Below are 22,659 nucleotides of genomic sequence, written 5' to 3' on the forward strand. Positions count from 1 at the left end.
TCTATTAATGTGAAATAAACAGAACACTCCAGAAATCTGTCCAGCAACAGAAGAGTTAGCAGAGATGTTAGTAGAACAATGCAAAACCAAACAAAAACAAAAACACCTCCTTCTTTAAAAAACTCCAAACCACTAAAAAACTCTAAAAGCAGTATTCCTCATGCAGCTATACATATTAACTACAGCTTTCATGCAACTATTCAGCAATGCACAGACATGCTAACCTAGAGCAAGTGGGGAGGCCCCAGGACTTGAAAACATAAGCTGGCCAGGTGCAGAACCATGTGCTCAGCGAGGGTCTGTTACAGCAATTACCCACTTTGTGGTTTTAGGCAGCCTTAGGAGCTGTGCTTGGCACACTACCCACAGCAAATCAGTTTTGCATATGGTACATATTTACTAAAAGTCTACAGATGATAAGCTTTAAATTCATATTTGTTCATTTCCAGAACCTTCTATGTCAAAGCTCTAGGAGGAAGAGCACTTTTACATCACTTCTGCTTAGAGGAAGAAAACAGGCATTTTGACTTCTGTACATAATGCTAGGTTACATTTCCTAGACTGACTTTTACAACACTTGGTTTATACTGTGCTTCGTTTCTGGCAGCACAACTGTCCTGCCTACATAGCAAGCACAAGTGCCTGACATCCAGATCTGAGCAACATCACAGGAAGATGTACTGTTATTACAACTGTAAAACTGAAATGCCTTCTCATAATCTGAAGAGTGCTTACGTACTATTTCCATAGCTTGGCTAAATTATTTCATAAGATAAGAATCTCTACTGTAGCACAAGAAAAAACTTCACTAAGAATATTCCTGCTGTGCTACAGCTGAGGGGCCCATTGCAGTGTGTGTGCCTGGGTTCAGCCATGCGCTCAAGCTAACCACTCTAATTGCCATGTTTAGATGTTACTTCCATCTTCTCCTTGGAATGCCATCTAGTAAGGAGCTAAACTAAGATGACAGCAAATCAGGCCAGGATCTTTTTTAAAAGGAGGAGAATCTAGGACATTTTCTAGTAGGGTGCACCCATTTTTTAAAAATATGGAATATCATTAAACAAACAAACAAAATCCTGACATAAACACACTTAGGAAGCACAGCGCAGGTTAATGGCTGACACCTTCTATTGATATGAACACTGAAAGCAGGAACACAACTACTTGGATTAATGACATGATTCCTGGCCAGAAGTTGATGGTTCTGTTCCTCAGTCTTGCAAAAATTCCCCCGACAGAGAGCAGCTGCAAGAGGCCCAGCTCACTGAGGTGAGCAGCTACATGACACTAATAAACTGCACAGTGACCTGCTGCTTGGGGAACAGAATTGGGATGGGTGGGCTGGATTCACTCCGTTCATTTGACTTTGACCTCTTTCAAGATTGTTACCAAGTCACCCAAGCCATGAAAACCATTTAAAGTTTCATGGTACAGTTCTGGTTGTTTTCTGACTTCATTAACACTACACACAAGTAAGACCAGGAGGATAAACAAACTACTGCTCCAGCACCATGCAGCTGATGCGCAGTCCACACAGCTAATGTTGCTTACATTCCAGCCCAACATGATCAGTAGAAGCTGAGTGCACGTGCTGAAGGCATCTTGCAGCCATTGGGCTGTCCCATGTCCCCCCGCACACCTTTCAGAGAACAACTGACAAAACTGAGCTTCACCACATATTTTCCTCAAGTGTGATACATCTGCTGCAGTGCCCACTGCGCTCATCCCCTCCTCTTCCATCTATGACTTGTAGAGGTGAACAAGGAGGAGACTTGCAAGAAAAAAGACATCATCTTGATGATCACTGGACATCTGCAAATGTGGTAGTGACATTTTGCTAAGCTAAGAGCAGCGTTCAACACAGAAAGAGGGGAAGACTTCCACAGAAATTATTTCTGCAGCAGCAGACCAGGATGGCAGCCGTATCTCTCAGCTCAAGCCCTCCTTGGTTGAACCACTCACAGCAGAGGCATTTGCCCCCTTTCCCTTTCTCAGCTCTTGGCTGAACAAAGCACTCAATCCTCCACCCGGGTAGTAGAATCCAGCAGGCCTAGTGTCCAGGAGGAATTGCAGACATACCCAAAGCACTGGCGAGACTTTGTATCACCTCCAAGCACTGGTGACACTCTGTATCACCTCCACCACTCTACGTCACTCCAGGAACTCTGCTACATTCTGTTTCCTGCTTGCTCAGAGCAACCTTGAGCTTCACTGTATCATTATGGGAGTACGCAGCCTGACCAAAGTGTGTTTCCTTAATTTATCAGGTAAAAGAAGGAAGTGATAAAAATGCAAAGTGTCATTAAGGAAGGAATTAGTATGCCCATAGCATTCCACAACTGCAAACCCAGAGCCTTGCCCTGACATGACCATAAACTCCCACCAGAAACACAGGCTTCTCAAACTTGAGCTTTATTTCTTCTTTTTCCATTTACCAGCAAATATAGCAAAATCCTCATCCATAATTTATTATGTCATTAAACCTAGTTCAAACTTTTTTTTTGTTTGAATAATACCTCAAGCAATTGTTTGAGTTTGAGCGCAGTTTGATTCAGGTTCCCTGTCCCCATGATTTGTGCCATGGGCAACTGAGACCCCCTGCACTGCCCAGCACAGCACAGCCTGTACCTTTTTGAGCTGACATGAAAACATTCAGAAGCTCCCAGAGGTGCTTGTAAACCAAGAGCTCCCAAGTGGATTGGATCCACACTGCAAGAACTTTCTCTTCTAAAATAAATATACAAATTAGCACCATTAAAGGAGTTCAAGTTGCTTCCAGTTGTTCCAAACCTGACCTGGCTCTGCAGCTTTGCAGCCCCCACCTTCGCTCACACTCTTGCAAGCAGTCAGCGGTGCAGCTGCCTGCCTGCTTTCAGCAGAAAGGTGCATCTACCTGCCAGGTTTGCAGCTGATGAGTTAAGTGCTGTGCGCATGCCAGCCTTTATTTCCCATTGCACTCCATACAGTGATTTTTCCTCCAATGTAACAGGGATGTGTGACTCACTATGGCAAACCTGGATGCCAACACTGAAGTTTCAAAGGTCAGATTTTAATTTTATCTAAGTAATGAAAGTGTTGGGTTTTTATTTTTATTTCTTTATTTTAGGAACTTCTGTTGGGAACCACCAGCTTACGGCTGAGGCTCCTTCCTAAGAGCACGATCGTCCATCACCCCCTCGTGCTGCCGACTCCTTAAAAGGCCGCAGCGTTACCTCGGCGCGGCCCGGGGCCAGGGCAGCCTAGCGGGGTTCCAGCGGAACACGGCACGCTCGCCGCCTTATTTGGGAAATCCTGGCTCTCAGCAAGGCCTGGCACCGCTCTCAGCCAGGGAGCTTCTGTAAACTGCGCCTCTGGCTGAGGGTGAACGAGCGGGCACCTCTCGCTGCGGATTCCAGCAAGGAGCGGGACTCCGGGGCACCGAGGGGGGCTCGCCCGCTCCGCAACGGCCCCGAGAGAGCGGACCCGGGATCGGCCGCGTGTGCGGCAGCTGTCGCAGGAAAGAGGAAAAGGAAGCCCCGGGCAGAGCGAGCCCGCCCGTCGGCGCGCCCCGTGCGGGGACACCGGGCCGGGGCGGGCGCGGAGGCGGCCGAATCAGCAGAGCCCCGCCCGGCCCCGCACCCCGTGGCGGGCGGGAGGCGTATGGGAGCGCCGGCGGCTCCTCCCCGGCCGTGCCTGCGGGAGTGGGAATAAAGACAGATAGCGGGGCCCGGAGCAGAGCGCGGAAAGTTTCCTGCGCGGCCCGCGGGCGGCGGCAGCGATGCCTGTGCGGCTCGGAGCGCTGGGGCTGGGCGGGCTCCGCGGGCCGTAGGGCAGCGAGCGGGGAGCGGCAAGCCCCCGGCCCGTCCTCTGGGCGGCGGGAGGAGGCGGCCCGCACGGGGACGGGGACGCGGCCGGAGCGGGAGCGGCGAGTCGGAGGCGGCCGCCGCTCGGGGAAAAGATGAGCTTGTTGTCAGCCATCGACACCAGCGCCGCGTCCGTGTACCAGCCCGCCCAGCTCCTCAACTGGGTCTATCTCTCTCTGCAAGACACGCACCAGGCCAGCGCCTTCGATGCCTTCCGCCCCGAGCCCTCCTCCTCGCAGCACCCCGACCTCGGATACACCAAGAGCCCCCCGGAGCTGGGCTCCTCGCTCAGCTCCAGCTATCTCAACAGCTTCTTCCAGCTCCAGCGCAGCGAGGTGAGTGCCCCAAACCGCCATGATGCCGAGTCCTCGGCCGCCTTCCGCCCCACGGGGGACCGCGGGGACACTGCCCCACGCCGCCGTCCCGCTAACCCATGTTGACAGTGTGGTTAATAGTTACCGGGATCCGACTGCCCCGCTGCCAGAAGCGCGGAGGAGGTGGAGGGGCGGACGCACGGAAAACACCGTGTCCCTGCTAGCAGCGAGAAATGCCCCCTCTATTTCAAAGTGATATTTAAATCACTTTCTTCTCTCTAGCTATAAATGTGATTTAGTGACTACAGCTATATTTATAGTCCAGGAAAGTATAAGAAGGGAAGTGACAAAAGCAAAAAAAAAGTTGAGCGTGCGTTTTGTCGGGCGAGACTGGGCTGTAGGGACCCAAGGGAAAGAAATTAAATAACTCTGGGGCAGGCAAAGACAATCCGCTGCAGAGTGCCTTGCCACAGGAAGTTGTTGGGGTCAAGCACTTCTGCAATGGGGGGTCTCGGCTGGTGCACGGCAGCTAAAACCCTCCAGACAGCAGCGCTGTGCCCTAGGGAGGGCTCTCGCCTCGGACGTTCTATAGTGGCTGCATTGGGTGAAGGTTTGGAGTGCTGTGTCCAACCTCCTGAGCACAGCCCAGAGAGGGACGTTTGTGAGTCCTCCAAGCACAGGCTTCAGGAGTGTTCTCCATCAAAACACCTATTTCTAATCCATCAGTGACAGGATTGTTCATCGAAAACAACTCAAATTCCCCACCAGTCACCATATTACAGCTGTTAGCAGTGAGGAGCTCAAGCTGTATACACATTCTTCTTTCCTTAATTAGAAATCATTTCTTGCTTAAGAATCTTGCAAAGACATCCAGTCTCAAAACAAACTATTTTTGTGAGCATATAACTCACAATCCAGTCAGCCTGATGCACACTTAGCAAGCATAACACAGAATACTTGATATAGGAGCACACAGCCTTTGCAACACATTGATTTTGCTGGGACAGGCAGCATACCATAGCCCCTGTTAGCAGATAGACAATGCAACTCCATGCAAAGCAAGAGCTCTATGTTCCCCAGGTGGCCATAAGATCCAGGTTCAGCTGTAGGTCCCCTTCTGAGAGGGACGCTGCCCAGCCCTGGGGCTGGTGCACTCAGGGTATGCTGTGCTTACTGTGGCTGCTTCTTCTGGGGAGAAAGAAGGCAGAAGAAACAACCCAAAACAAAGAACCACCCACAAAAGCAGATGGAGGGTACATGCACGAAGCCCCCAAAACAGCTTCCAGAAGTTTTCCTGAAGTTTCTCCTGAGTTCATTTTCCTGTTTCTACTTACACTCTTCACAAGTTGGAGTTAATCATTTTGTCACACCCTCTCCCTTTCCACTTGGTTCACATCTCTCTTCATTTTTCCCCTCACATCCCTTTTACCACTTCTCTTTGGAGCACCGTCTCCCCAGCACTCCAGGCCCTACCTGGGTCACCCTGCAGCAGACAGACCTGGGCCATTCATTGGCAAGGCACCCTGCTGCAGGGAGCTGCCACCTGGGCCACGCTGTAGCACAACTCCTTACCCTCTGAGGGAAGGGATCTTGCACAGGTCATGTCTTTGCTTCCAGGCTTGACCTGAGCTGTGTATTAATGCAGTTCATGCTTGGGGATGGGGGATGGGGCATAGCCACCTCCCAGGACACAGCAGCACCCAACAAGTGTGCTCTGAAGGAGGGGAGAATGTTTTAACTCCCCCAGCTAATGCTGCCTGCTTATACAGCTGCTTCCATTGGCGGGTTTAGAAAGTGTTAGAGATGATCTTGCTCAATAGACAAAGTTCTGTTTGTATGCTACATGTTTTGCTCTTTCCAGAAATCATTCAGGCTGCTTTTAGGCAGGAGCCACCCAAGATTTTCCTACAGTGTCATGCTCTTAGTTCTTGAAATTCTAACATCTGTTTATTTGCAGGTGCCAGTCGGCATAAACTAAGTATTTTGAGCGTGTAGAACTATTTTGGGGAGCAACAGTGCTGTGTGCTACTTGTGCATTAAGTGGGCTTATGCTAACTTTGGTAGACACGTAGCCTTCCACAGTTAAATCGTTGACTGTTTGCTGCACAGTGCTTGCTTTGGCTGGCATTTTTTTTCCTCCCAGTTTTGTCCTGGATTGGCTTAGCCTGGAGCTGGGCTGTGACAGTGATTGACACATAGCTGTACACAATATTTGGAAAGTGACCTAATGAGCGGCCAAAATAGCAACAGATTGAGAAATGGTAGGATCATAGGATATAGAATAGTTAGGTGTCTCGTATATTGCCTTGCAATTGAAAATTTCTGGAAGAGATTGCCTACGATGAGAAACAGCACTTGTAAGAAGCTTCTGTTATACTGAGTTTGCAAGTCTGCATGGCAGTGCCTGTGTATGTGACTTGCATGCTGACCAAAGAGCTGGACAGAAGGAAATTTTAAAAAGCCAGCACCCACAGAATAGTCTTGCACTTCACCAAGATTTTTGTCCTCCAGACTTTTTCCACTACAATGGACGCCTTCTAAATAAACATGATGAACACAGCTGTTTGGGGCATAAAAGCCCATTGTACCCAGAAAAAAAAAAAGCAATAATAAAGGTTTAAACAGTAAAGCGACAATGAATGTTTTGTTCCATAAGCAAGACTCATTTTGAAAAGCAGACCTGCTTTAAATAAAATTTTACTGCAGCATTTGTTGTCTCAGATATGAAGAGAAAGCATGTTAGAGCATTAAGGTGCACTAAATTGGCTACTGAACTGAACTCCACCCTCATTCTAACACCATCCGTCAGAGCCAAATATCTGAGGCTTTGTTGTGGGACTGGCTACATGGGACTTAAGGCATTTGAGACACAGCCAGGTAACTGTGGCTTTGTGTCACTGTGTGGTATGATTGAGAAACCCAGAATAATGGTGCAATAGGGTCCTATGGCATTTTCCTATTCTCACAGTCGGCTTCTTACTAAACCAGCGCTGACTTCAATCAAGAGGAGCCAGCCACAAATAACTCATAGTTACCATAGTATAATGAAATGTGTTCCTTTGGACACAGAGTGCTAATTCCAGCACTGGCCAATATTTACATGAGAAGGAGCCTGAGTCCTAATGAATTCTTTGCCCACGTACAATATTTTCAACATCTTTCCAAGAGGGGGAATTCCTTCCAGAATCCTCTACAGCAGCCGCTTTCCAGATCTAAAGCATTTCGTACTTGAGCAAAAATAACTGCATGTTTTGAATTAGAAAATAATCACTGTTTTTGAGAAGTAGTTCATGCTTTTGACTCAGGAACTTCCAGACCCATTCCTTACTGTCAAGAGGGGAACTAATTGGGAATGAGAAAACATGAGCTAGTTCAGTTGGACGCATTAAAATGTAGATCACAAAGAAAGAAAGGAAAATTTGAGAATTTGGAGGGAAAAAAAAAAAAATGGAAAGTTTAGTATGGCAAAAAAACCCTCAAACCTGAGTGGAACAGAAGCACTGGGATTAGTGCTGCTTATCAGGCAGCCTCCCAGAGAAGAAAGGTTATATATATATCATTGTCACTCACACACATGCAAATGTTAGACTGCTCCATCCCCTTCCCCCTAAAAAAAAAACAACCAACCAAATCCCAAACACTTGCTAGAACTGGAACATTTATGGAAGGAAGCTGGCATTTCTACTGAAAACACAGTTTATATCAGGCAGTCCTGTTTACTGTCTGTCTTTCACAGACTTCTGGGCATATACACCACCTTGATACTTTGTGAAGTTCTTTATCCCAGGTGGGGTTAATTTGGAGGGTAATGGCAAGATTTTTTTAAAAAAATTCTCTGTGTTCTTCTGCTACTGAGAGGGTGGGAGATCACCATACAGTATCAGACCTCTGTCCTATTAAATGAACTGTCAGATCTCTTAGAGCAGCCGCAAACAAAAAAATAAGAGACAAAACACCTTGTGAGAAGCTGCTTGTAGCCAGAGAGATTCTAGGGCAAATATAGCAGACACAGGGATTAGCAGAAATCACTGTAAGCTCTGCGACACTTCTGATTGCCCCTGTTCTCTGGTCTATCCTTGGTCACCATACCACAGAGCGTATCTGTGGTCACACAGTGCTTACTGTGCTCAGGCAGGATTCCTTGTTTCCCTGCTGCAGACTAAACAACAACAGATATCTCCTCTTATTTAAGTCTTCTTAAGTGCAGAGCAGTACAGGTCACGAAGGCACGTTAAAAATAAATTCCTTAAAAGCAGTTTGGTTCCTGTATTTATTATTCTTCCAATGAAAGTAGGATCAGACCTTAGCACAGTGGGCAACACCACAAAGTATTGAATACTCCTCACAGGACCATTCCTGCTGTGTGATTGTTTTACATGGAGAAAGGCAGTGAGGTAGGCTGAATAAGGGCCTCAGCCAGCCCTCTCAACTAGTCATAGATAGTACTATTACCCAAGCTTAGTTATCTGGCTCTTTATTTTTAAATTTAAACAGAAAAATAATTATTTAAATACTTAAAGCATACAAAAAACTAAGTCTAAGATCTAGCAACTGCATCTTCAATGCATTATCTTAAAAATGTTAGCAGCCTGACATAAGCAATTCAAGTAAGATATAGTACTGTGAATGTCACATATTTAGAAAAAAAATAGGCTGTTTTACAGAATAATTAAACACCTCAAGAACTCCTGTTCCAAACTCCTCTTGAAAAAAATCCTTTAGTAGTAGTGATTATGATTTCATTGATGACCTTATCTTTATTTTTCTCAGTATTTTTTTATCACCTCCAGTGAAACCATAAGAGTTGGACCTGATCATTACGGATCTGTTCCAGCTCAGGATACTCAGAGGTTTTATCGTTCTGTGCAAGTGCTAACATCTCATTGGCCATATCCTTCTATCAGTTTTATTGGGAAGGCAATAGCTCAGCAATTCTTGTGTTGGGAGCACTTCTGCTTTCTGACTCAGGCTGGCTGAACCACACAGATATCCTGAGGCTACATAAAGTCACAGTCAGCTCCCTTCAGACAGCTTTTCAAGAAGTTAATTGGCAGTTCAGATGCATTGTCTTTTCTGTCTCCTCCCCAGGTGCAAAGGCTTTTCTGTGGTTTTGCAAGAAGTATTTAAAAGGAAAGAAAATAAAACAAAGACAAAACCAACATCTGTTCCCTTCTCCTTCCTAGTCATACTTCTGACTGCAAAGAAGTAAGAAAAACCATCACAATTCTGAAAGATAACTGAAGCAATCGAGCCCAAATAATTGTTGATTTTTGAACCATCACTCCTAAGATACATTTCATATTGGTTAAGCAAAAATCCAAACAAGTATCACTTAAAGTTGAAAAACTCCCTGCAAGCTTTTAATGTCAGTGTATGCATATAATTTGAGCTTTTAAAACCGTTTTATACTTCTATATACGTGCCCCACAACATACACTGGTACTTGCATTGCTTTAAGCATTTCTTCCTTGCATGAATTCTTGCAAGGGATTGCAACAAAAGCTGGACTTCTGAGCCAGCAGACTTTTGGAGTCTTTAGTACATCAGCCTCTGTCCTCCTCTGTAGCTGGCTCTGAAACCATTTAGAAAGCACTGCCTCAGCACAGAAAGTGCAGATTTCACACCCCCAGCTCTAAGATCTGAGGTTTTGAGCCCAGAATGCAACTACTGTATTTTCAACTCCAGTTTGGTGTGTGTTATAAAATTCAAAGTTCAGGTGAGTACCAAGATGGATTTCAAGTCCAGAAGTGGTTTGTTGTTCCCCTCCCCCCCCACCTCCCCCCTGCTTCCTACTACAACCACAGTCTCCTGCTTTGCTGCTTGTGTCTTTGGAAAACACAGTTTTACTCAGGATAGGGAAGAGAACTAAAACCAACAGGAAATACATAAGCAAGATCCACGAAGGTTTTATACAAAGTGGAATCTGAAAGTAAGATCTACATTCTGTCTAAGAGATGAGATAGCCAAGCAATTGTACCTATCAGCCTCTTCCACTTGTAACTTCTAACAGTGGATTTTAGCTTTTTATAAGATTTAGAATTTTTATTTATTTTTCTTTATATTAAACCACAAATAATCCCAGCAGAATTGCTCAGGTAAGGAATCCTGAGGAAAAACAGTGCAAGGACAGCAGAAGCCTCACAGGAGCAACCTTCTAGTGATGTGCTGAAGTCAGTCCAGCAGCCAGAGCTTCTTCCATTACCCCCTGATGATTCTCACACCCGAAATCAATGCAGCTGCAGCTTTGTAGCATATCTGCTCTGCCTTTAAGTGTTAACTAGTTCAGATGTGACTTACAGTTGGGCTTTTACTTCTTGAAACCAGAACTACTTGGCCACATAGCATTGTATCAAAGGCTGAAAAACTGTCAAGAGCTAAACCATTAATGAAATGCTAAACATAAGTCAGGTTGTGCAGAGCAGACATATAGGCCTTCTTGTTTACTAACAGTTATTATTATTTAAGCTAGACATTGAAAATAAAGCAATTATATGAAAATTTCCCAGTTAATAGGAAATCACAGCCAAATTTTAGAAATCCCTTGAGATATTGTATACGTACAAACTACTAACTCAAAAGAGCATAGGTACGTACTTTCTGTCTCAGAAATAAATCCATGTCTTGAAAAACTTGCCAGGAAGTACATGAAGGGGAAGATAAAAAAAAAGAAAAGCAAAAAAAAAACCCACCCAAACAGTCAGAAGCAAAAGCATACAAAATTCTTACTGAAATTCTATTTTGTAAGTGAAGTTTTCAGTTATTTTGCAGTGTCTTCTATGCCAAAGCACTGAAATGAAGGGGTGATTAAATCTGTAGTGTAATGTTTCTCATCCCTTCCTCTTTTACTCTGTAGACATAGACTTAGTTACTCAGAAAAGAAAGATCTTCCTCCATTGAACCGTACAAAACATCAGACTGGCTCAAGTCAGATTTGCCTATGCGTTTACTTAAGAAAATTACTGAGTGAATAGAAAAAGTGTACAAAACTATGATTTTATTCAAAAGCCAAGGTAACTCGACTTCCAATATTTTGTTTATGGGATTTTGTGGGACTTCAGGATAGCAAGGAACTTATAGCAGTGGTGCTGGTTTTCAAGTTAAAAAGTTCAGAAGAGTTCATATAATTGCCTTAATCCTTCACCTAGTGATTGTCAAAGAGAAGTTTCCTAATTCCAAGTTTAAGTGGGTCAATTAAATTCTTACTCAACACAGATGCACAAAGATCCAGGCACAGATATTGCAAAGATAATCATTCATAATCATTGAGATGATTTGCATATAAAGCAAAGCAGATGTTTGGGCTTTTTTCCTTAAACACATATACATACATACATACATACATACATACATACATATATATATATATATATATATATATGTGGCTATAAATGCTCCTAAAAAGCAATAGTGGGTATCACCTGACAGCTTCCATGTGGTCTGGTGAAATGCAACTGCTAGTGCTTACACCTCTCCTCAGTTTCCTTAACCCAGGGAATTTGCCAGCTGCCCAATGCCCATTTTGCTGCTCTCTTGCATTGCTCTTTTTCCTCTTCTAGAAAACCATGATGAAATGATTAAATTAAATGGAAAGATCTCAGTCTTCGCTTCATTGTGGTTTACTTTGGTTTCTGTCTAGGTTCCAGAGAAGTTATAATGGAGCAAAGGAGCTGATTAAGTTTTACAAAGCTATTCAAATCTCTCAACAATTCTGACATAACTCAGACAGACAGTATTTCATAAGTTTCACAGCACAGATCAGTTTTTTTTCCCGGGAATAAAAAATGACCTGCAGGAAATGTTGCAAACAATCTGTGATCTACAAAAGCCAGAACCTAAAATTACAGAGAGATTCACTTCTGAATAGTTAAGAGGACTGGCTTTTATCTATGCTCCTTGCTGACTAGCCAAGCCAGCTTGTTTCGAGTTTGTTTAAGTTGTTTTGAGTTTTGGTGGATTTTAAGTTACCAAGTTCTAATATATCTCAGGCCTAACCCATTACTCTCTGTCATGCATTTTGTTGTGACCAAATGAGTCCAGTACTTAGAATAGGAGGTATTTAATAAACATCCTGTAGGTCTCTTTCTTGATACTTTTGTACCCACTGAGAACTGGTGCATGGTCTTCCCAAACCTGCATCTTAAGAAATATACTTTCTGTCTCTCAAGATTTAGTTTGATGATAAGCAAATACCCACATGGTCCACAGAAATTTTATGTGGTCCACGGCTCTTGCTCTCATATCCAAAGCAGATGTTTATGTTCCCATTATATAAGACCACCCACACCTACTTCAAACACAAGGCAGGATTTGGTGTCTCTTTTGAATGAGCACAAGTGCAACTCTCTAGAAGGATCTCAGGAATCTAGCCATCTATATTTACATCTCATCCAGCTAACTGCCAACTAAACAAACAGTTTTTGGGGATCGTATTCCTTCCATAGGCTTCACTTACCAATCTTGGAGCCCCAGATTTCTAAACTTGTTTGAAGTTGTAGCAGAGGAGTAGGAAAAGTTTGGGAGGAGGAGCTTGCATTTCTTTGCACTAAGCCAGCCTACCTGACGCTTACATGCATGCTTGCTGTAGAAAAACTAATGTTAATATAGGAACATTAGAACCTTGCAGGCTCTCTTTTCATTATGTACAATTAAGAAAATGTGGAGAGAACCACTATCACAAGTTATACCAACTTACAGCTCAAACAGGTTTTTCTGTAAGTCCTTGGAGATGCTATTAAATAGCTGTAAATCAGGAAGGATATTTTAGTATTGGGTTGTTACTTCAGAAAAATAAAAAGTATTAAAATCACAGTATTTCAGGCAAACTAGTCACAACAACAGTGCCACATGCAAAGGAAGTTATCCTGCTAAGGTGGAACAGATGCCTCTGCAAACATCAGCGATACAATCTTTGACAGAAACAAAGGATATGTGAGAGAATAGATACCTCGTGCAGGACCCAACAGTTTATGGGAATTGCATGGCTCCTCCTACCTAGTTTTAGTTATCGCTTTCGGGCTTAAACATTAATCAACTTCAAAGGGAGCAAAAAGTTGCCTTTTATTTGTACTTGTTTGCCCAATAATACTTTCCTCTCTTCACTGGCAAGACAGTGGATACCAGTGTAGTTTTGGGTTGTGTTGTTTTTTTGTTTGTTTTTTAAACACAGGAGCAAGGCTAAGAGGCCTTTGAAGTGTAATGCTGAAACAAAAACAAATCCAAACAACTCCAAGGGCACCAAACAAATGTACTGGCTAGATACAACCTTTTGAATGCTTCCCCCACCACAGGTTGTTTCAGGTGCAGGTAATTAATGACTGGATCTGCTTGGCCTGTTTTCAGGATCCAGGAGCCACAAACTGAACTCCAGGCAGAAACTCAGTTTCCCAGACCTGCCTCTACATACTCAGTTCCACATCTAAAACCTTTGTCTCACAACTCCTATAAATCCTAATAACAAGCTGCTGTTCCCACATAAACAGGTTGTTATCACTTATTAATATTAACTGTAAATTAGAGTACTGAAAAATAGGTAATTCTATTGCCTCTGGATAAAATTAAATATTATCATAAATGAAATACTATTATAATTTTTATGTCCACTAACCCCAGTTTACCTACAAGTAAAGCAATAGATGTACCAGAAAGAATTTGGAAAAGAAAGGAAATGTTACCATCCATCTGTTACAGCATATCACCCATTGTCACATTCCAAAGAGTATAATATTATTTCTAACATGATATCACTAAAAAAATAAGTTGAAAAGAGAAATTCTGTTCCAGTGTTTCATTACTTGCCCCTTGGCACATTAATCCCCAAAGCTGTCTCAGAAAGGTGAGGACTAGGTGATAGAATCAAGAGCATTTGCCAGATCTTTCAAAGAACCAGGAATTTCTTAGAGATGAGCTGAATAGTGGAAGTCACATAAGTTACCCAACTGGCAACAAAAGCAAAGAAACCATACAAGACAATAGCTGCCTCTATCACTAATGACCATACCATAACCTTACTGACTGCATACTCTTAACAAACAAATAACAAAGGAAGCCTTACTTACCAGCACCACCAACAGAAATCGAAGACCTACTAAGGAGAGAGATTACCTTCTAAAAACAGACCACCAGATTTTCAGTTTGGTTCCTATTCAGCTAAATCAACAAGATCCACAGTAAGAAAAAGAACAAACAAACAACAAAACCAATAAAACTTAAATTATCAACCAGAGCTTCCCACTAAGCAAAACTTAAATAGTTTCCTCGTTCTCTCAGCATATCAAGATAAGGAAATTCTGAATTCATTGCAGCTGATCTGATGAGCCTTGTAATTAGGACATGCAGTGTGGTCTTTGGGATCCTTAAGAGCACTAACCCCTTCACTGCCAAGCTCAAACACTACTGTAGCTCAAAATGAGAATCCTGGTAGGAATTATTATTTGTGGTTTGAGTGCCCCAGTTTAAGGCAGGCTGACTTTGCTAGGGCATACTCTGAACACAAACTAATCACTGCTCTTGATGGAATCCATCAGAGGACCAGACTCCTTGGCACTTTGCAGATGTGTACCAGTATGTTAGAAGTCAAAATGAGTCAGAATGTAATTCTTTTTTCCTTTCTGTTTCTCACGTTATCTTTTAAAATCACTGGCATTCTGCTTGTCACCCTGATCTTCTCCTGGATATTTTGAGTGTGAAGCTGGTTCTAAGCTTTTATTCAGAATTCTTCTTGAAACTCTATTTTGCAGCAGAGCGAAAACTCAGCAAGGGCTGAATTGCTGATTTGCTACATAAAACGTCCCAGGCAAAAAATGCTGGCTTATGTACCTTAGCAACATAAATTCACCCCTTGTCCTCTACAAAGACAAAATCAGCTACAGAACCATTTGGCTCCATCATTTTCACTACATATTCCTGGGCTTTTGCTGTTTCATTCCAGGGCCCAGGATGAATTTTCTCACTACCACCCTTACTATATAACTGAGCTTTTTGGCATGGCTTTTTCTCTTGAAGGACTGGAGATTTCCACAGTGGGGGACAGGATGCAGCACTATTTGCACTGATGCTCTTTGTGATATCTTTCAAGTGCCAAATTGATGTGCTTTTCTTACTGACTCAGAGTTAAACTAATGTCAGACCATTTTTCAGGTCAAATTGGCAGGAACCACTGAAGTATTTTGCCTGACTCTGTACTAGATGGGACAGAGCACCTTGGGATTTCCTAGAAATGTTCCTGAGATCCATCTTCTCTTCTGTTGCCATCTGCTGGTTGTTGTACTTGTGGCTTTTCCTTGTCTTAACACTGGGTTTCAAGGTGACTACAGAATGTTTCATGGCAAAATTTTGGTGTGTCCACCTTTAGCAAATATTACACCAATGCCCTGCCAGCAGAGCCAGGTGGTCACTTTCTCAGCCAGAGCTGAGCTTAGGCCATAGAGCCACGTGTGTCTGCTAAGATTGTGATTTTGTATCAGTAAAGCCATTGATCTGATGAAGTCCTGGCCTTTCACACTGCTTGTGGATGCCATGGTTTGTAAAGGTTTGCTAATAGAGGAGACAGAACTGTGGTCTTTACAACCTGTCAGTTCCCCCATTGTCTTGAAAGATACCCAGCAGCACTGGTGTTGGAGAGAATTAACTAACAAGCGGTCACAGTGCTGAACAGCCCCTTAGAGTGGTTGTAATAGCTCAGTGTGAAAGATACATAAAAAAGAAAATAGTCACCTTTGTGAGGTCTCCGTCCCATTCAAAACCCAATTAAGGCAGCAGGTAGGCACGTTTTGGCACTGGGTTAGCTCCGGGGTCAGAACCAGCAGCCTCTTTATGGTCAGAAGTTGTACATTCTGTTACACATTTCTGAAAATGTAAAGAATTTGGTATTTAACATATTCTGTGGGTATATAGACATTTCTGTAAAAATAAGGTAATAGGGGATTTTCTAAGGTACTGATGGATTTAATGCATGTGAAGTAGGTTAAGAATCTCTTGGCAAGAGAGGCTCTTAAAAAGAAAGATTTGGTATTTTCCAAATGTATGTTATAGAAAGTGGCTCCTAGGGAGAGAAGAACTTTTTGAAGACCCTTAATTAATAGTATTTTGGCATCCATAGTACTTCCTCTTCCTTTTAGCAGTTTGATGCCAAGAATTTCACCAGTGTCCAATAAATCTTAGGAAAAAAAAATTCCAGTGACTGTTGGAGGTATCTTTGCTTACTTGATGACTAAAGCAGCTAAAACCTTTTCATTAGTTCTTCCAATAGCTTTTCCTTTTGAAATATACAGGCTTAATCCCCAAAACAAAGTGGCTGACTCTCCCCTCAACATATCACAGAATCACAGAATTATCAAGGTTGGAAAAGACCTAGAAGATCATCTAGTCCAACCATTACCAATACTTCCTGGCTAAATCATATTCCTCAACACCACATCCAAGCGTTTCTTGAACACTCCCATGGTCGGTGACTCCACCACCTCCCTGAGCAGTGCATTCCAATGCCTGACTACCCTTTCCGAAAAGTAATACTTCCTAATGTCCAGCCTGAATCTCCCCTGACACAGCTTAAAACCATTCCCTCTAGTTCTATCACTGATTACACAAGAGAAGAGGCCAACCCCCAGCTCACTACAACCCCCCTTCAGGAAGTTATAGAGAGCTATAAGGTCTCCCCTGAGCCTCCTCCTCTCCAGGCTGAATGGAGATATATAGAATGTCTTCAACCAGCCCAGAACTACATCAGCACTCTGCTACAGTGAAATGATGTCCAGAAGTTTAAGTGTCCTCCATGAGATTGCTCTCTATTTTGTAAACAGAAAACCTGCTATACCATGTCCCAAACTAAAAGGGCAGAGAAAGTTGGAATGACTTTCTCTGGGGCACAGAGAAGGTCAATGGGAAGGCCAAGGCAAAGTCCAGGGCTCTGGACTCCAACTCTGTGGCCCCGTGGGTTGATCTCACTGTTATGCATCAGCTTCGCCTTTGAAAGAGGGCTAGTGAGACTCGGTAAGCCACATCTGGCCAGTGAGTGGTGCATGGGGCTTCTGAAAGGTTATTTCACTAAGTGACTGTTACAAAGAAAGCACACTCACTGTACAGATATACTGAATTTTTGAGACCTCTGAGATAAATGTAATTCCAATTCAAATTTATTTGCAAGTTATCTTAACCAATTTCTGTATGTTTTTAATGTACCTACATAACATACGTAAAGACTCCATTGAAATATTTGGATTTAATAGCACTGAAAAACAAGGCCTCCATAGAGGCACAGGTTGGATGTCTGCTTACCTTACTTTCCCATAAAGCAGCAGGAGCTTCCTGATGTCAGTAGAACTACATGGCTATGGCACTGCTGTGAGGTCTTTCAGACCTAACTGAGAAAGACCAGTGAAATGGGTCCCGTCACTTCAGAGTGGAAAGGATTGTCATCTGCAGATCGAGCGAGTGAAGATCTTACTAAGTTCAAAAACTAGGTCTTTACCATTTATTAGAAAATGTTTAAGTAACCCTTAAAAATCCAAGACAGATACTGGTCTGAATGTTTCTTGTTATTGGTTGAACGCAGAACTCTATGTTGACTATCATGTTAATTGGACTGGAAATTAAAAATTACTTTGCATTTTTCTTCATGTTCTTTTCCTTTCCTCAACTTCAGTATTGTTCTTATAAATAGTTCTAGTCACAGAAATGGTCTGTTCTCTGCTTTGTTTTTTCAGCTTTTTGCCTACATGTTTTAACTAGAACAAGACTGTAGAACAATGAAACACAAGAAAGAAATCACTGCTTAGTGGTAAGGCTGTGGATAAGTGAACCATGGCTCAGTAGGCTCCTGGCAGTGAAATGATCAGCTCTATCATCCTGTCTTCAAGAAACATCCTTAATGATTACCGCTGTTTTGCTCCCCTCAAATGCACAGCCACATTCTTAATGAAAAAAAATCCCACATTTTTTAAATGCTAATTTTTTCCTTCCCCTATCCAGATCAGTCTAGGAATACAGTGTTGCATTTCATGTGAAATTTTCTTTTCTTTTGCAGGCTCTGAGCAGCAGTCTATATAAGAGTGCATCTCCTTATGGCTCTCTTAACAACATAGTGGATGGGTTAAGCTCCCTCACTGAGCATTTTTCTGACCTGTCCCTTTCTTCAGAAGCCAGAAAACCCAGCAAGCGGCCACCTCCCAACTACCTGTGCCACCTCTGCTTTAACAAGGGACACTACATCAAAGACTGCCCACAGGTAAGGAATATACAGCATTCTGGATAAATTCTTGTGCAAATGTTCAATGTTCCTTCATTTACTGGCACAAAATTTGACTAAAACAGTTCTTAGAGTAACACTGAAGAAATGTCTTGACATAGAGCCCAGGTAGCCATGTGTTCTTTTAATCTTTTCTTTATCACAATGCAGATGGGGAAAAAAAATAAAAATTATTTCATCTGTCTAATAAGCATTGTAAAGGATACTCACTTAGGCACACGAATAAGAAGAATTTGGAAAGTTTAAAAATGGCTACTATATGATTTTCCATCATAGAGTCTGTGTAAATTAAATTTTCAAGCAGCACACCATATAGCCATTTTTGCAATGGCACTTAATAAAAAATATAACAAGTTACATATGCTAAAGGAGGAGAAATTGTTACACTGGATGGGAACTTTGAATTGGTGTTGCAGCAACACAAGTTCCAAGTGAACCTGGTGCAAAACATCTCTTGTCTCATAGAAGTGGTTTGCTATACTTGGCAAGATGTGATGGTCTTAGATTCCAAGAACTTTTTTTTTGTAGTGGCAAAGCTGGCAATACTTATTTCCATAGAAAAGAGACATAAACCTGTGTGCACTAAAAGCACTTACTGATCTGCAGGGTTTTTTTTTTTGTTGTTTTTTTCCCCTGAGGATTTAAGCCACATGCTCTCAAGTTTCAGCTGGATGTATTTGTGTTTCTGGCTTAAACTTCCACAGCTCCAACAATGTATCTATGTAGTGTCCCAAGGAAATTCAAGTGCTGCCAATATTCTAGAAATACAGATGTGGACAGTACTGTCATCTGTTTTACTATGGCTTTAACCTCCTACCCTCCTAATGTGTGACTTTCAGCAGAATTAATCTGCATAGAATTAACTACAGCTTTTGGTAGTTGGGGATATCAAACACACATAAGCCAAAACACAGGCAGAAAAGCATTTGCCAGCTGAGCGAGGTCAGTGTGAAATCAAGTATAATATCAAATGAGCTTTAACTGAGAGTTTTCCAACTGCTGCTATGCATGGACTTAATTGTTTAGTTCATGGAATTTAGCTGTATATCTTTCATTAATTCTAATGACAGCTGTAGAGTTTTAAACTACATTTGCAGTTCAAGGTGTGGCATCTGAAAATATTTTTACTTCACGTTATTTAAATACATGTTCAGTAAGGCAATTATCTTGAGGAAAACATGAAATTTTCCTTATTATGAGATAAAAAAATACTTTGGTTCATATACTTCTTTGTTTAATACACTTAGTTTAGTATGCTACAGCAATATATAGAGATAGGATTGTGTAACATCATATGTTACTTAACAAGGGTTTAGAATTCCAACTCCTAAGTGTGCTTCACAATGACGTAGTGCTGAGCTGTGGGAGATGGCTGCCCTGCTGCACAGGGAGTCAAATGGATGCAAAACATCCTCAATTATCAACACACCCAAGCTGCAGCTCACATTGATGGTCTCAGTCAGATGTGTCAGAGTTGGAGCAGAAATGCATTATGTGTTTCACAGGTATTCTTACAATTTGTGCACTGGAGATTCAAGAACACTTAATAGAAGTTGAAGACACACCCACAAAATTCCATGAATTGAAAACAAATCAGGATTCCTGTAGAAATATTAGTTTACCTAAATTGCACACCCTGGGCACATAGATATATGTATATACTTTCCCATATATTAAGATTTCACTAGCAAAGCCTTCAATTTCTCTATGAACCAGGGAATGAAACTCCTTCCTACAGAGCATATCCTACCACAGGCCAACCAGCCAGTAGTGAGAAAAGGGCTGCAGGACTGCCAGGCATCTGCTGCACCCATCCTCCTCCAGTTACAGGCAGCTATATCGTGCAGTGCCTTGCGTAAACCAATTGAGTTTTAGTTGGGAAGAGATTCAGCATTTTGCTACTCTTGAGGGAAGCTGCTCCAAAACTTAACTCCTCTCATAACTCAAAATCTTCCAGCTTCCAGGGTAAATGTAACTTGTGGCCCCTTCACAGTCATTTGTTCTCATGCCAACATTGTCCTCCACTGAAATAGCTCATCTCCCTCCCTGGTGTTTATCTCAGGATGTATTAATAGACTGCAACCGTATCCTCTCTCAGCATGTGTCCTGTGGGGCCAGCTGAGCCAAGCCTCCTCAGCCCCTCACAGAGGCACCCGGCCCTGCAGCTCCCAGCACTGAACTCCTGTGCTGCCCCGTCTCCAACATGCATGGCCAGTGTGCACATACAGCACCCAGGCTGGATCTCAGCGCCTGTCTGTTTCTACAGAGCAAAGTTAATTTTCAAATCCTACTTAAGGAGCAGGTAGTAAAAAATTAGTACTTTGTTGCAGGTTTCTTACACACACAATGTTTTACAGTCTAGTCTCTGAACACAGAAACATAAGGACTTCCCTTATTTTCTCTAAATTTGAGAACAGATCTATAGGGGGTGACCTGGTGTTCACAAGTTATGTTCAAATATCTGAAAAAATTGTTTTCAAGAAGGGAATATCAACAGTGAGATCAGACATTTACTAGAGAGACATAATTTGCCACCTTAGCTTTGGATGGTAATTGATTTCTTAATTTGAACATTAGACATACTTAAAAGCTTAGATTTTGATGCTTAGCTTTTCTATCGCTGTCAAAAATGAAAGTTGCTTTGCAAATCCTGTGACAAAAGGGATGCCGTTTTGCATTTTTGTACTTAGATTTGGAAACAGAAAAGAGATAATGTAATCTGATTTGGACAAAATGCGCATCAATAAATCATGTGGTACTTTTATTTTCTTTTCATGCAATTGCCTAATCCAAAACAGATTTTGAAATGGAGTGTTTTATGGAGTTTTTCCTGCATAACAAAGAAATTGTGTAACAACTTTGAGATTTTACATCCTCCCTTAATTCTGCTTGTTACAAACACCATAAAGATGCATGTTCTTTTTTGGTTGCTGTAAAAGTTAACAGCGTACCATACCAGCGGAAATACACGCACTGCTTCAGATTTCTATCCGAAGTGACAGTGGTGCTATAGGGGGCTGGGTAGTTCTCACTGAAAAGGTCAGCCGTAGTCAGCTATCTGCAGTTTGTCTGATATCCTTTCCAAAGAGGTCTGCTTGGAAACTGAAATGGGATTTAGAAAACCTCTGGGTTTTTAGTAGGTAAGAATTAATCATTCTTTAAATAGTTTCTGTGATGTTTAGTGGTAGAAATTGTGGACTTTGCTTTAGAAATGACTTGACTTGGGAGCAATGTTGACTACAATTTGTCACCATGAATTTGCTTACATTTGCAAAACCTGTTGTAATTAGAACATACACAAAAAATGCAGCACTTTTAATCTTTAGTAGCATTCAAGGATACTTGCGTTTTCTCTAAACTAATTTTGTGTTTCAGTGTCTTAAATGATATCATCTTACCCATACCTCTCTGAGATACAGAATGTAGTGTATTTTCAAATTTTGCACTGTACTAATAGAAGAAAATACATGGGCAAACAAATAGAAGTACAGACATACTACCATACATATATACTTAACGAGAAACAATATTAGTCTTTGTGTGTGTGTGTGTGCTGTGTTTTACCTCTGAATAATATTTATGGCATGATTCAAATTAATGAATCCAATGAGAACTTCTCCTTTGGCAACACTGACCTGCAAAGCACATCCTGCAGAACTAAAGTACCTTGAGAAGATACATTCAAGTCTATGGGACTAGCAGGTAATTGCTGTGACTGCCACAGTTTGCACAGATTTGCTTTTGTTGTTTGGTGCAGGTTGTGGAATAGATCAGCATCAAGCCCAACCAAATGAAAATCCACAAGCCTCTTGACATTTGTTTTCATAGTGGAAGACTATATTTCAAAAAGCCCTAAAGTTAGAGTCAAATACATTACTAAATTTATTGTGGGTTGCTTCTTCTTCTTCTCATATACTTGAACTTAGCTCTGCCAATTTTCTTGGGCTGTGAGATTAGCTGGATACATTTTCTCAGATCTTTTCTACTTCTACTATGAAGACTTGCAGATATCTTGTAACATAAGTATGGTGAACTGTAAGTAAGTAACATTCGCTTTATCTCTGGAAATTTACAGCACTTAATAGTCTGAAACATCAAATGATACTCATTGCTCTCAGTTTTGGGAATTCTGCAAACTCAGTGCATGTCATGCCTTCAAACTGTTTATCAGGGTGGCAAGGACTTGGGCAGCTGCACATCAGTAGAGAGATTCCCACAGCCCTGCCTGGAGAGAGTGCTCTCAAGTGCTGGGTTTGAG

At 42.1% G+C, this 22,659-nt stretch overlaps 1 protein-coding gene across 2 annotated transcripts in view; it reads left to right on the forward strand.

The window, feature by feature from the left end:
- The first annotated feature begins 3,614 nt into the window (after positions 1-3,614).
- ZCCHC24 (zinc finger CCHC-type containing 24) overlaps positions 3,615-22,659 on the forward strand; it is a 99,609-nt gene continuing 80,564 nt past the window's right edge. Inside the window, exons 1-2 of one of the 2 annotated variants that reach the window (XM_032445273.1) lie at positions 3,615-4,180; positions 18,180-18,380. In XM_032445273.1, coding sequence (XP_032301164.1) covers positions 3,941-4,180; positions 18,180-18,380 — 441 coding nt within the window. In that variant the 5' untranslated portion in view covers positions 3,615-3,940. The remainder of the gene's footprint in view (positions 4,181-18,179; positions 18,381-22,659) is intronic. The other variant, XM_015866370.2, reaches the window with a different exon arrangement.

Source organism: Coturnix japonica, chromosome 6 (assembly GCF_001577835.2).
Source record: "Coturnix japonica isolate 7356 chromosome 6, Coturnix japonica 2.1, whole genome shotgun sequence".
Classification (NCBI taxonomy): domain Eukaryota; kingdom Metazoa; phylum Chordata; class Aves; order Galliformes; family Phasianidae; genus Coturnix; species Coturnix japonica.